The following is a 15,152-nucleotide window of genomic DNA, read 5'->3' as shown; positions in this document are numbered from 1 at the left end:
TCTTGCCTTTAATGCCCACGGTTTTGATGACAACCATTCTGGTTTGTTGGGAAAGTCATGTTAAGTTCCTTTCCCAAGGGCCAAACATGCTGCCGTTGCGCCACATACACAACCCCACTGCACCCATACAGTCCTTCTTTTGTTTACAGACGTCAAGCATAAAGTCATGTTTGTGAGAACTTACCGATTTCCTTGGGGTTGGGGAAGGCAAACGGCTGAGCCAGACTGGAGAACAGCGTATCTGTGAAGTCCATCATCCAAGCATCCTCTTCCGAGAAGGTGGGGACGAAGGGGGACGGCAGCGGCGTTTCCTTCTTCTGCGGGGACTTCTGGCGCTCCTGTCTCTCTCGAAGGAGCGTGTAGTCATCCTAAGAGACAGACACACTGAGTGAACCTAATGACAACAATAGCGTTGCTGCTCTTCCATGTCAACTTGTGTAGTGTGACAGGCCACTTCTGTTTTTTTGATGTGTGTAACCCGCTTTGTTTCTCGACTACTTTCATACGTTTTCATCGTAGTGATTAGTTTTAGTCTTATGAAGGCCCAACACCGACCTTTACATGCTAATGCAGCTAGTTTTATCTTAAAGAGAGAGTGACAAAATGTCTACAATTGAGCAATCAATAAACAATCAGCCATCTTTACTGTGCTATGGAACAGAAACAAGCTAGGATGTGAGTAAAACACAAACAGCCACCTGAAATGCACCCCTACCAGATTATTTTGCGAAAGAAAAAGAAACATTGCTACAGATTGGAATAACGCTGAATTCTTGCCTTTTGGTGATCAATAAGCACAAATTTAAAATTACATTCACAGAGACTGAACATTCAATGAAAGCATACCTTACCTATATTAGCTTTCAGTTTGACTTTGCCAGCATTTGACAGCAAATTTGAGCTACTTTTATCCACAGCCAAGTCCTAGCAGCTTTTTTTCAAGGCTATAAAGGGTACAAATCTTGCAAAAGAAACAATGCTCCCTTGGTGTTCTCTCCTAATCATTTTTTATCGTTCTGAAACGTTTTCATTTCATTTCGAGTCTCTGTGATGCAGAATTTTAAATTGAACAAATGTCACTTTGATTGGCGGGCCGTTTGTGGGGGTTTTGAAATGAACAAAAGTGGTCTGTATTCACCCTCCCAGCCCCCGTGGCATCCCACCAGGGACACGGTTCCTGCCGCTCGCGCAGATAGTAGAAGTCGTCCTGCAGGGATTGAAAACATTTCCTTCGAACCAACCAACAGAATACATACAAATACACTGCACAAGACGAGCATGTCTTTTACAGCAATGCATGTGATTACGGAAGGACAGGGGTTCAACAACAAAGTTCTACACTGAAACTCTTCCAAACAACAAATTTTACAGAATTCCAACGATCCACTACTAAGAAACAGAGACAAATTTCACGGAATTCATACGATTTACTACATTGTACTAAGAAACGTACTTTACGGAATTCATACGATCCACTACTAAGGAACATATTTTACGGAATTCATTGAGAAACATAAAAATTTCAGGGAATTTGTAAGATCCACCTTTAAGAAACATACAATCAAAATTCATACAATCCACTACTAAGAAACAAACAAATTCTATGAAATTTATAGTTTTATTTCGAGTTGTATTTACGTAAGACTCGTACTAATTCCATAAAATCAGGATGTTTCTTAGTACTGGATCATATGAATTCGGCAAAATTCATTTGTACTCTGTAAAACTCGGATGAATTTTGTTAAATTCATATGAATACCCCTATGTAGGATAGCAGCATGCTACAACAGCCATTTGGAGATCTAGCCAGTTGTTTGAGATATGAATGAATGTCACAAGTTTCAGCTATGGTAATACAATGTACAGTACTGATAATCAGGTAACATACAATTAAGAATCGTATCGAAGGTTGTAAGAAAATGGGAAAAAAATACACTGGAAGGTTCCAGAAAAGAATCTTGACCAAAAAGCTAATTAACAAACATACATGTAGATAACAGGAAAAAACAGACATTTACACATGCGTACACAAACTGAGATGGACAGTCCCATCCCCACGATCCTTCCTGCAATATCCTTGATCAACTGAAATAAACCTAGTTGTAGCTCACGTTAACAAACAAATTCAAAGCTGTCAGCAAAGGTCGTAATAAGGTGGTTCACGGTTTAAACTGCAAATGTGCAGCGCAATGCATTGTGGGAAATATGTCAAAGTTGAAGGCCCCTGAGACACTAACCAACACGTATGGACATGATATCAAGCATGATCTAGACAAAAATTGAAGTTAGGGCCCTTCAACTTTGCCACAATGCATGTTGCTTCACAAGCACAGTTTGAACAGTGAACCGGCTTGCATAATATACATATTGGATAGAAACAAAGCAACATACCAGAGTCCATCCCATGTAGTGGGATGGGGGCATGTTCAGTGGCATGTCCAGAGCATCCAGCTTCAGAAGATCCTCGTCTGTTGGACAGTTCATGCGCTGAAAAAAGGCAGTCTTTGCAATGAAGACATGCCCAAACAAGTGGGGGAGGTTAGCCAAAAAAACATAAAAAAGGCGGTGAGAAGCAAGCATAAGCAACATGTGGGTTATTCAGCTGTGGAGAAACAAGGTAAAACAAGAGGGTCTGCATGGGGGGATTAGCAGAGCCTGCATCGCTTAACGATAAATTCAGGAGGATCAGCAATGCTTAATGGTAAATACACTTGTCACTACGAAAAGGTCTTGGGAACAAGTTTGTTGGATTTTTCTATCTGTATATATTCATTGAGTGTCAGACAAAACTAGTCTGCGAACACTAACACAACCAACTGTTCCGTTGTGACTTTTGGGCAATCCAGCATTCAACTTTGCAACAGGAATAACTTGTCAATAATGCTTAACAAGGAATTTAGGAAAACAAATAACGTGCTACGTAGAACCAAAGTGGTCAGTTTACCTACAATCTACTGACAATGCTTAACGTTGAATTAGAGTGCGGGTCCGGCTACAATTAAAAGTGAGTTAAAATAACTCTCTACGCCTCGCAGAAATAAGGATGCAGACCCTCAAACAAGGTTTTAACAAAGGAAGTACAATGTACGTAAGCCAGTGCATAGAGTATGTGTGAATTCAAAGTGAGAGGAAGCCTCGGGGGATGTCAGCATATCAAAATCTGGCACCAGCATTGGAAGGAAATGCCATATATTTTGTCTTAATAATGCATGTTTCCGCAACCTACACTTGGAACATATACATGTAGCTGACTTTGAATTTGATATCAGCTTGTCACAAAGTCTGTGATACTACATGTAGGATGGTGCTAAAAGATTTCGGAGATTTTTTTCTACTATTTCATGAAGTACTGGTAAACTGTTTATTTACGAAACGTCACATCTGGTCTGCCAGTAACTGTAATGCTACACTTATAAATGTTACAAGGGAGTCAACTGTTCCAATATGAGAGTTGATCATCGACATGCCATCAGCCAACAGTCAAATTCATTTTCCGTAGTCCCCTTTAGCTTGAGGTAAAAATGTACTTTAGTTAGAGTGCAGAATAAAGGATCACCGCCTTTGTGAGCATGCAGAGAAAATGAAACAAAACGCCACAGCACAAGACGAGCATGCCTTTTACAGCAATGCGTGTGATTACGGAAGGACGGGGGTTCAACAACAAAGTTCTACACTGAAACTCTTACAAACAACAACTAAAAACATTTCACAACATACATATTGTACAGACATGCATTTAACTACATATTGTAGCAGCTGCTACTACTACCACAGTCATCACCATAAGAACTACATGTCAATAAACTAGGAACAGGTGCACTAATGACACCTAGCAGTTTTAGCATGAATTGTTCTCAATTGTTTCACTCTATAATGATATTCATTTTGTACAAACACTAAGTTTGTTATCATTCATACATGACTTGAGTGCAAGACTTGAGTGTGTTTAAAAGACATAACAGATTCCTTTAAGGTGTTTTTGTTAGGTTAGAAATATAGATTCGGGTTAAATAAAGTGCTTCCACATGTAAGCTGTTACATGTAAATTAATAATGTACATTGAACGTACAAACATGCATCTTCAAGTTCTATGACATGTAGTATATAAACATAACAATGACCTGTAGCAGATCTTACGTAAACTACAGATTGCTACAATAGTACAATGTATTAAGCCTTGAAAAACATCTTGTAAGAAATGTCATCACTGTTCTTTGGAGAGAGCATTACCTTCTTCTTGTAGTACACCCTCCATTTCATGTATTCCTTGACAACTGTTTCCATGCGTCTCTTCCAGTATTTCCCTTCCAGCACAACTGCCTGAAGAAACAAACACATGTATGCAGCTCCAACAACTTAACCTTTAGCACACTGAAGCCACGTTCGCCTATGTGTGACAGGGGCTCGATGAAGCTAATAATTAAACCACAATGTTGGCAAGAATAAAATAGCTTTCCAATACACCTTTCTCACGCGGCGGACATGATAGAATGAAGATGAGGCCAATGAGGCAAAGAAGCAAAAATAATGTACAGATTTAGTTTTCCTCCTAAATCACATTAAGTTTTAAAATATGATATCCAAGTATCAATATTACAACTAATGCAATGTACAAAAAAGATGCAGCAATTTAGAGCTTCGTTGACCGATCCCATAGTCTCCGCCCTGCTCTGTCAGAGCGTAGAAATGCAAAATAAAAACATAGAAATGCAAGTATTTGACGGTCATGCAGCCACTTCCTCATTGGTCGATTCTCTAATTATCAGGTAATCATTGGCTAAACTGGTAATTGTGATTGACAGTTAGGATCGGTCTAATGTTTGCCACAAGGGCCTCGTTTTCATTCTATCATGGCCGCCGCGTGAGAAAGGTCTATACTCCATTTCACAGCAAGTGTACTTTGTTCGTGTCAAAGACTTTTGTGGTCCTCTAGAATCTATCCTACTCTCTAGCTGGGGTTCGCTCCAACAACTACTTCCAAGCAGAATAGATTGGACATCATTCCCACTGAAACATAACACCCTGTATTATTTCGGGAATTGAATATTACTCAGAATCATTGTCACAGGGTCGAACTTCCGAAATGGCTGTTCGAACCCCATAACAAGGACGGTGTGACTCCGAGACAATTAGAACTCTTACCTATACACCAAGCGAATATCAAAATACCAATGGTTTCTCTATTCACAGGTGACTATTCTGTGAGGATGCGATCAAAGGAGTGAACCGGGGCTAGACTACATTGTGTAGGATGGATACCACTGGCTACTTAAGAGGATCCTTCCTCCAACAATGTATCAACGGGTAGTGTGCGTAGTCCAGTGGCTAGCGACCCCGCCTCAGGACCAAGAGGTTGGGATAAGTTTGTGAAGGTTAGACATCCAGGTAAACAATATATAAGGAGAAATTCAAACTCTACAACTGGATAAAAATTCGGAGATTTATTTCGTTAATAAATCTCCGAATTTTTATCCAGTTGTAGAGTTTGAATTTCTCCTTATACAAGAGGTTGGGAGTTTGAAACCCGGCTGTCGTCGCTTGCCTAAGATGCATACTACTGGAAAGGGTTGCAGTCCTTTGGAAGGGAAGTAAAGTCGTTGTCAATTGTTTATTGTACTTGTCCTGTCTTTTCTGCCGCAACCAGTGGAAGAGTAGCTCTCCAAGCGAGCTAAACTGGTTCGAGATCACTTTCACTAACCTGGGGGATACTGTAGGTGTCATCAGCCATGGGATTGGACACAAACTGACACACCAACGGTCTCCTCTGATTCACATCTAGATCCAGAAACAAGAGACACAGTAGAGAGAGAAAGAAAACACAAAACCGTTTAACCGTTTACCGTACAATACTGACCTGTGGGAGGGAATGAGCGTCGTCCGCAAGCGGATTTGCAACAAACTGGCAGACCAAGGGCGACTTCTTGTTGATATCTGTGCAAGAACGGCAAAGGTGTGGGTTTAGCTGCAGCAGCTCTATACTACAAATATAATGACATGCACACTTCCTACCAAGCAAAGCTAATTAAGTGTCTCCAACAAATGCAATCAAATTTCTTACATTTAACCTCAGTCCACAGCAAGTAAATCTTATGGACGACATCTATGCACACATTGATTTTCGCCTGATTTCAAAAAAGCAAAGCAAGAAATTTGTCATCCATAGAATTTACTAGCTGTGGCCTAAATCCAGCACCAAGAAGATCCTACTAACAAGACAAGATTGCATTCGAAACATGATAGCCAACATCTTAGCAGAAAGACAGGTGCAGTGCACTGGAACTTTTAGATTCAAGCCTTGCAACAGCTCAGAGGGGGAGGTTATGGCAAAGGCAAGCAAAAACGGAACAATGGTTAAGGACATGGGAATGGGGGAAGTTCTGAGGACTATTCCACGGATAAATAGGGGAGGAAATTCTGTGCCCTGTTCCACTTACATTGGATGTGCCATGCCCTCCAGATGGCATTGTTCAGGCGGATCTTGTCCTTCCACAACAGCTTCAATCCCTTGAAAGTTTTCCATTTCGGGGACACCAACTTGCCACTGGAAATAGATGTAACAATTATTGATTCAATTCAAAACAGTCCTAATACATGGTGGAAAGTAAATTAATACAGAGAAATTCTGTAATACTGTACATTCATCTATTTCAGTGGGAACTTAATTCAGCGGTAGAAGGTTTTGCAGGGTTATCAGTTCAGGATTATCAGTTCAGGATTATCAGTTCAGGATTAAAACTATTCTGTAGTACAGTAGTAATACATTGAAAATGCATATTCATTGGTGTTGTGATTTCAACTCATACATGTACCATGAAAACTAAATCTACCACAAACATTTCAAGATTTATGGTAGACTAAGCTGTTTCTACATCCAAATTTAGAGCTTTGTCCAAGATACTATAATAACCATAGGTTATAGATAACAAGTATGTCTGTGCCTTTGTCCAATACTACGGGACCCCAAGCAGATAGCTGAGATACCATATTTGGTTATCTGACAGATGTTCAGGGTTGCCTGAGGTAACATTTCAGGCCTAAGAACTTCTTCTATAGGACTGTCTCTAAGAACTTAGTAGACATTACATTTGTATGTAGAAGGAAACAAATAGGGGAGGGAGCTGTACAATATTTGCAATTACACTTACTAATCACTGGATTTGTTCACTTATAATGTATATCATCAAACACCCACCTATATGATATATTCATTTATTCATTTATTGGTTCAGCATGTACATGTACATGCCAGGGTTGCCCAACTAGCCGGAGGCTATTACTAAGGGCGAACCCATGTGCGGTCATAGGACTGTAGGTTTTGAACCACCAACACCGGGATATACATGTATCTCTATAACAATGCCTTTACATTTTTGTGACCTTAAGCAGGTTGACAATACACCAGGCTTGTAACCGTGAGCATTCAAGTAAACCTACCTATCAAAGGACAAAGGCCACTACTATGGGATCGGATAACCTTTTTCAGTCAACAAAGCGTGAAATTAAGTTTTCCGGAATAAGAGCACTAGTGCAATTACCTAGAAATTTAGGTGTATAGGAAAACAATTTGGTGCACACCGTAGAATAAAGTGGAATGTCAATAAGACCTAATCACAAACCTTACTGCCTCACTCCAGAGCTTCAATCTAAAATTCTACAGCTACAAATAGTACATACAATTTCAAAAAAGGCATATGGTTTAACAAAACTTGTTACTTCTTTCTAACTTAGTTTAATGTCAAGAATATGCTTTATACTAGTGTACAATAGTACACAAATATCAAGGTGCACCTGTGCACACAATCAAAGATAAGATGCACAGATCTAATTTTGGAAGAAATGTATCCAGTATGTCGTGACCTGTTTAACTTTAACCATGAGAATTTTACTGAAACTGTCAAAGAATCGGGGCATTATAAAAAATAGATATTGTCCTAATTGAAGCTCACTTAAATCAATCAAATAAAGGTTATGGTGCAGCATAGTCGTAAATCCCCCTCCCATGGACCTTTCAGCAATGTTATCATAGCTAGGCGATGATCCTTCACAATTAAATATAGCCGGCTATGTCTAGCCTCTACCAGGCCCCGCCGATAGCTGGAAAAATAGTAGAAATTGGCCAAATAGAGTGAATAGTACGCTACGGGAGTCGGCTACGGAGAGAGGGTCCAATATCTAGAGGTCACAAACAGTAACTTCTATAGCGGACTAACTTTTCTGGCATGTTATCCGTCTATTTCGCCAATTTCTATGATTTTTTCAGCGACCCATGGAGCCTGGTAGAGGCTAAGCTATGCCAGCAGATAACCACATTCCACCACCTCTGTGCTTTATAATGTTGATTCCTTGTTTCCTATATACGTACCAACATTTAGCTTTCCTATAGGCTAAATAAAAATACCAAACTCAAACCAAACGATGTTTCAGCTGTAGCTTAATAAACGTTTTAGCTTGTGCGTTAGATTGTTTGTGTCATAATTCCTGTAAACACTAAAACAGCCATAGCCTGCAGGGTAATTGATGAGCATAAGAAAGCCAACACTGTTTTAAGTATGTCAGTCACATGAGGAGGCATCCTAAACATGGTCATACCAGCTGAACAGGACACCATGCAAATCCTAACTGGGCCATACTCGAGTGGCTAAGGATGTACTTATTCACTTGAAAACATTGCCTACTCATTAATTATCAACACCCATACTTAAGATTATATCAATTCATACACTGATATATCATAATTTTGTCTTGATAATCCAGAACACTATAACTAGTGTAAGTTGGACTTGGAGACATTTTTAGGGCAGATAACATAGAGTGGTATTCAAATGTATCTAAAGTATCCTAATTTTCACAGGGACTTTGTTTCGTGGTAGAAGGGGAAAGGCAGTTTTCGTGTTGTTTCATGTTTACGGTTGAAACAATTCTGTAGTACAGTAGAAATATCTCGAAAAAGCATTTTCAGAGTGTGCTGAATTTGCAGTAAAGAAGTCCCTGAGAAAATAAAACCATCACAAACTTGTCAAGATCTATAGTACTAACACACCGGTAACATTATTATGGAACAAGCATTTTGTCATGGACTTTATGTCATCACATGGAAAGCAGGGCTTGAAATGCTGGGTGCATGTTCACTTCTGTACACCCAGAATTGGAAATGTGCACCTAATTTTCGACCGTGGGAGCACTAGTGCACCTAGATATTTGTATAGTGCTATACATGTATGTCTATAAAGGAATAGCACATACTTGATATCCAAGTGCCAGGAAGAATCATAAAACCTTGTATCAAAATTAGGTAGCTGTACAATTTCAGATTCAAGCTCCAAAAAGAGGCAGTAAGCTTAAGCTTTGTAATTAGGTTTAGCCTGACATCCTACTTTATTTTATGTTGTGCACCCAAATTTTTTCTGTGCACCTAAATATTTGGTATAGGTGCACCAGTGCACCTACATGTATTCCAAAAAAAATAATTTCGAGCCCTGGAAAGGCTGCCTGTACAATTCTTACAGATTCTATTTTTCGCCAGTCCTTCAGCTAAAAAGAAAACTAGGTTATGGGTTGCCATCCCCAGTTGTTTATACCCATCATGTGATCTGTTACCTTTGTCCTGGTATCTGTAGAAAATAACAATGCGTCACTTGATCTGTTGTGTTCGTTTCACTGATCATCACTCAAACAATAATCAGCTGCTGGACATATCATAAATATCATATGAAACATAATCACATCTTTAGTGTATGGTTAATGTTCAGTTAGTTAACAACTAAATCATTTATACTACATGCGATTATGCAGTAGTGGAATTTAGGCCAATTGTAAAAAAAAAAAATTCTGGACGTGGCATCTTCTGTAAAACTTTTAGAACATTCAGATTCTGTACTATGAAATTCTTACAAATAATATTGTGTAATTATAATCAATGATAAATCAATGTATCTAACTTGCAACAGTAGTTAAAGAACCAGCCAATCCACTTTTCATACAAAAAAATCAAAAGTTATAAACTGAAAACATTCTGGTTCATGTTACTTGGTATATCTTTTCTTAAACACCTTTCAGCATACAACTAACTAGAAAACATGGCCTTTTTTGAAGGAAAGACATTACCATGTGTTGTCTTACCCTAGGAACCTTCCTAACTTATTTTACATTACAATGTCGCTTATGCATGACTGTGATTTGCCATGTAAAAACCGGTTTTTCAAGTCATTGTATATAAGTACTGGTTAGTTCTGCTAGTTCACTTTAGTGACGCTGAAGAAGAGTGATGGATGTCACTCGAAACGTCCGGAAATAAATCTCCGAATATTTATCCAGTTGTAGAGTTTGAATTTCTCCTTATAGAAAGACAGGGGTGGTTACATGTATATCCCATTAGAACATGACTGGATCAAACTTTGGCAAGGTGACTAACAAATACACACCACACTTCAAGGGTTAAGGTCACAATGACACTGTAAATCTTGAAATATTCCTGGTGGATTTATGTTGGCAGTGTTTGTGGTTTCCTCTCAAACACGAAATTATCTCTTCTCATGGCAAACAATATTGTCGGCAAATTTAAACATGTAGCAAACGACCCCCCTCCCTCCACCTGAAAAATTAAGCCCTTTCAAACTTATATGACTTAACAGTAATTCGGACCTTTGGTAGCACTGTAAGTCAATGCTTGGGCACGTTTCTATAGAGTCTATTTGAGTTCAACGCACATTGACATTGGCTTTGACACCAAGGGGATATGCTGTCACAGTGTCACTGCAAAATACCTGTCATTGTGACAGAAAGTGCCAAGTACTGGATTCTCAAGAATTTGGCAACTTAACAGTTCCACATTAGTATGATGTAGCTAGTTCCTATATGTAGTGGTTTTATTTGCAGGGTTTCAGAATGACCTCTCAACTACAAAAACAAATTCATAACACCATTCATGTACTATAGAATCGCTTCCACGGCAAACTTAAAGTTAAATAAAACACCCAGAAAAACTCCTCTCCCCCTTTAACACAAAATTAAGTCCCTGCAAAAATAAAGGAATGCACTGTGTTCATAATCAGATCTGTAGGTTTCATTATCCCCCTTACATACATGTACATGTCTCACAACCTCTTTAATCTTTATAGAAAATCTTTTATAATGTTACAAATTCCTGTGAACTCCCCTAAAATCTCTTCTAAATCCAACCAAACTCAATCATTTCATTCAAATATATTTATTGAGGACCGGGCTCAAAACAAAGCGTTAGGAGAATCCCTCTCCCCAAAAACCTAAATATAAGACAATAACATTGACTAAAAACACAATGCAACACACATTTTAAAAAATGTCATGGATAACGGAAAAGTCAATGTAAAAATAATGGAACATACACATGTACGTCACTAAAGCCCTGGTGTTCAATTCGATAATAATTCTTTGCTTACATTTATCTTGACAAATAACAACCAAGCACTTATCTTAATCCATTAACTACAGAGAAAATCCTTCCTTATCAATATGGAGAAAGATGGGGATAACACTGAGTGATATGCTGTAGATTTTGACAGCACATGAGTGTCTAAAAATGTAGAAGTGCTACTTCCAGGGGAAAGATGACACTAGTCAAGGGTTAATCTAAACATGGAAACAAGGGCAATGACCTGACCATTTGCCCCCTTACCCTGGGGAGCAGATTCTCTGACAAGCATAACATTTTGATTGACCAGGGATGCTACTGGGTCACATGTGGCTACAGTCTTCAACTGTGACCTGTCTGATAGTAATTCCCCCCCCCCCCCCCAGGAAGCCCAAAAATGGCCAATCTGAACTTTAAATTCTCTGAAACTCCATAGTCCACACTGTGAAAGGGGGGACCCCCCTCCCTCCTTTCACCATGATGTTTACTTCTACCTTGTCAACATTGGCAGTGGAGCACCCCCCCCCCCCTCCACACCACCCCCCACTGTCGCTTCCACGTTATGCTCCCCTTTTCTAAAAAAAAACCTCTGCTAGTACAACCAAAAGTCATACTTACTTGTACGCCAGTGTCATGCACTCAAATAGCTTGGTGAGGGAGGCATCAATTGACAGTTGTTTGGAAGACCTGAAGCCAAACTGGTACGAGGCCATGACTTCCTTTGCCGCTGCGCCAAAGTTGAAACCAGGGCTGGGGGTCTTTTCCTCCCTCTCGTTGGCCTCGTTGAACGTCCCCTGCGACAGAGACGACATCTGGTTGGGGGTTTGGGCGCGAGAGGATTCGTTGGAGTCCTCAGGGGTGACGCTGGCATTGGAGTTGTGGATGTAGGACACCATGAAATGGCCGCTGTGAATCGCCTTGTCGCCATTGGCAGTGGTAACAATGGTACCATCCATGTGGATACCATCCTGGAACACAAGATGAAGAAGGCCAACATGTTTAATATCTTTCTGATGGTTCAACATATATATCACATTTAGCAGTAATTATTAAAGTTATTGATGCACCTCAAGACATCTATCAACATATTGAAATAAGTACATTTAGTGAAGAACAATTCGATTTGAGTACTAAAATTCATAAATTATCTACAAAAAATCAGTTTCATCAATGTAAAGAGGTTGAACCTTCATTGTAATTCTGTCCCAAAAATTTACATCAATCTATTGGCTGGGGTTTTGTATGATTTATCATCCCACAAAACAAAAGGTTGAATATGTAGGGTTTTTTTTGGGGGGGGGGGGGGTCGATGCAGATTCAACCTTCACATAGATAGAAGTTAGAACTGATTTATGAATTCAAGCACTCAAAATCAAGTCTAATTGTCCCTCACTATATGCACTAATTTCAATTTAAGTAACTGAATGGATTATCTACCATAAAATGATTTTTGACTAAAAAACTACAGAGTGTCACTGTTCTGTTACAACTTACATATTTACACATGTACTTGTCAGTGATGTACTGTAAGTACATTTATTTTCGTGGGGACTTGAATTTGTAGCGGAAGGGTTTTGTGCAGTGTCTTCAGTTTGCGGGTCAAACAGTTCTGAAGTACGGATAGTAATGCATTGGAGATGCATAATAATGGTTTTGACATGGAAAAATCACCGCCACAAGGGCAAAAATAACTAGAGTTCCACGACCTCATACCTTCGCCAAATGATTTTAACCATTGTGACTGACGTATTAGGAGTGTTTCTCATCAATTATAAATCAGACCAGTTGATTGTCTTAAAATATGACATGTCCAAAGTATGAGCTTAACAAAGTATGAGCTTAAGAAGGTTGTGCTAATATTGATCATCAATTATGCAAATGAGGCCCTTATTAGCATTATTTGATTCGACGATGTTCACATTCACATAACTTCCCGATGAAAGTATTAAATGCATGGAATTTCAGTCATTTACCAGTATGGAATTATATTTTTCATTTAAGCATGCAAATTAGGCCCACATTTGCATATTTTCTATGTTCAACATTTCTCTCTTCCTCAGTTACAAATTTGAATAGTCTTATCATGGCACAAAGCAGATTTTTAAAGTTGCCTCATTAATTATGCAAATTAGCATCTGATTTGCATAATTATTGTCCAATCATTCTGAGCATCACACAAGCTATCTACATACCAAAAATCATGACCATCCATTAAGGCCATCTTGAGTTATAGTATTTTCTCATTAATTATGCAAATGAGGTCTTCATTTGCATAGTTCATATCAATTAATATTTCTCTCTTCCTCAGTTACATATGTCACATGTTTCAGAGTCCTATCATGGAATTTGGCGGATGGATAAACTTTCCTCATTAATTATGCAAATTAGATACCGATTTGCATAAAAAGTATCTACTCATGTACATCATCACTCAAGCTATCTACTAACCAAAAATCATTGCCATCCATCAAGCCCTTCTTGAGTTATTCCCTTTCAAAGTCAGATGCAAAACCTGCTCCTGCAGTTCCAAAGAAGCCGCTAGGGGGCCCAAACCCATACCACTTACTCTCTGTCCAAAGAGCTATCTACCACTTAAAAATCAGTTCCATAGCATGTCCAGAACACGAGATATCAAAACAGGAAGTTCCGCTGCAGTACCTTAACAAGCCGCTAGGGGACCCAAAATCTAATCATTTCCAAGTCTCATCAAGACCTACCCACCTACCAAATATCAAGACAATCCATCCAAGCCTTCTTGAGTTATCCTGTACATTACACACACACACACATACATACATACAAACGCTACCCTCTGCATAACCTTCTCGGCGAAGGTAAAAATCACCGCAGCTGTTTAAAGACTTTCAGTATATCCTTACTGCGCATACAGCTGCTAGTTTGAGGGATTCCGAGACAACTCGGCCCCTGGGACAACTCGGCCCCTAGCCATTCAGGACAACTCGGCACTAGAGCTCTAACTCGGCACCAAGCTCAGGACAACTCGGCACCTATTACTCAGTGCATAATAAGTGTATTTGGGGCTCGAAGAATGACAATTCCACCAATCTGATCGGCTGATAAGTGGAATAAGAATTTTAAGAAACAAAACTCAGTCCCTACATAAGCATTTTTGTATTTCCATGAGTCTCAAACGTTACAAGACCGTCAAAAGCATGTTGCGGTCCGGCGCGGCGACGCCATTTTGTTTGTTATTTTCGACGCTCTTTCACGAACTCGCTACGCTTATGTTCTGTTATGAAAGTGCTTATAACTTATTACCGATAAAGCTAAATGTATAGCATTTCATTATGTTTTGTTGGACATAGATTTTAACAGTTTGTAGGTTTTCAAAACGCGTCGAGACAACCGAGATGATAAAACTTCCTTATTGATATTCAAACTATCAAAGCGATCAGGGGAAATGACATGCAGAGTTTCACAATTTCCTATTTTTTTAGACGAAATGATTGGTAGTTAAACATGTTTTATTCCTCACATAGATTTTAAAAAGTTCCTGTTCTGTTTACTGATCTATGTCAGTTTTGAGGTTCGGTGCCGAGTTGTCCTGAGCTAGGGGCCGAGTTGTCCCGAATGGCTAGGGGCCGAGTTGTCCCAGGGGCCGAGTTGTCCTGATACCGTTTGAGGTAGCGACTGTGGTTTACAAACAACTACTAGTATTACAGCCAACATGTTTCTTTGCTTGGCTCTCTTTCAAGAGACTCGTGACCTATATAGTATATGGTGGCAAATTGGGGAGGGCAGA

The 15,152-nt window shown here is 39.3% G+C and overlaps 1 protein-coding gene across 12 annotated transcripts in view; it reads right to left on the bottom strand.

Annotated features, from left to right (window-relative positions):
- LOC136440057 (MLX-interacting protein-like) overlaps positions 1–15,152 on the bottom strand; it is a 46,753-nt gene that overhangs the window by 30,302 nt on the left and 1,299 nt on the right. For 7 of the 12 annotated variants that reach the window (XM_066435836.1, XM_066435877.1, XM_066435905.1 and 4 more), the window contains exons 2-8: positions 12,008–12,357; positions 6,435–6,541; positions 5,855–5,931; positions 4,231–4,320; positions 2,392–2,502; positions 1,139–1,207; positions 185–368 (exon numbers count right to left, since the gene is read on the bottom strand). In XM_066435836.1, the coding sequence (XP_066291933.1) occupies positions 185–368; positions 1,139–1,207; positions 2,392–2,502; positions 4,231–4,320; positions 5,855–5,931; positions 6,435–6,541; positions 12,008–12,357 (988 nt within the window). Of the gene's footprint in view, positions 1–184; positions 369–1,138; positions 1,208–2,391; positions 2,503–4,230; positions 4,321–5,698; positions 5,776–5,854; positions 5,932–6,434; positions 6,542–12,007; positions 12,358–15,152 lie in introns of all 12 variants that reach the window. The other 5 variants (XM_066435852.1, XM_066435844.1, XM_066435860.1 and 2 more) reach the window with 5 other exon arrangements.

The sequence above is a fragment of the Branchiostoma lanceolatum genome, chromosome 1 (genome assembly GCF_035083965.1).
Source record: "Branchiostoma lanceolatum isolate klBraLanc5 chromosome 1, klBraLanc5.hap2, whole genome shotgun sequence".
NCBI lineage: Eukaryota > Metazoa > Chordata > Leptocardii > Amphioxiformes > Branchiostomatidae > Branchiostoma > Branchiostoma lanceolatum.
This window is presented reverse-complemented; position numbering and strand designations above follow the sequence as displayed.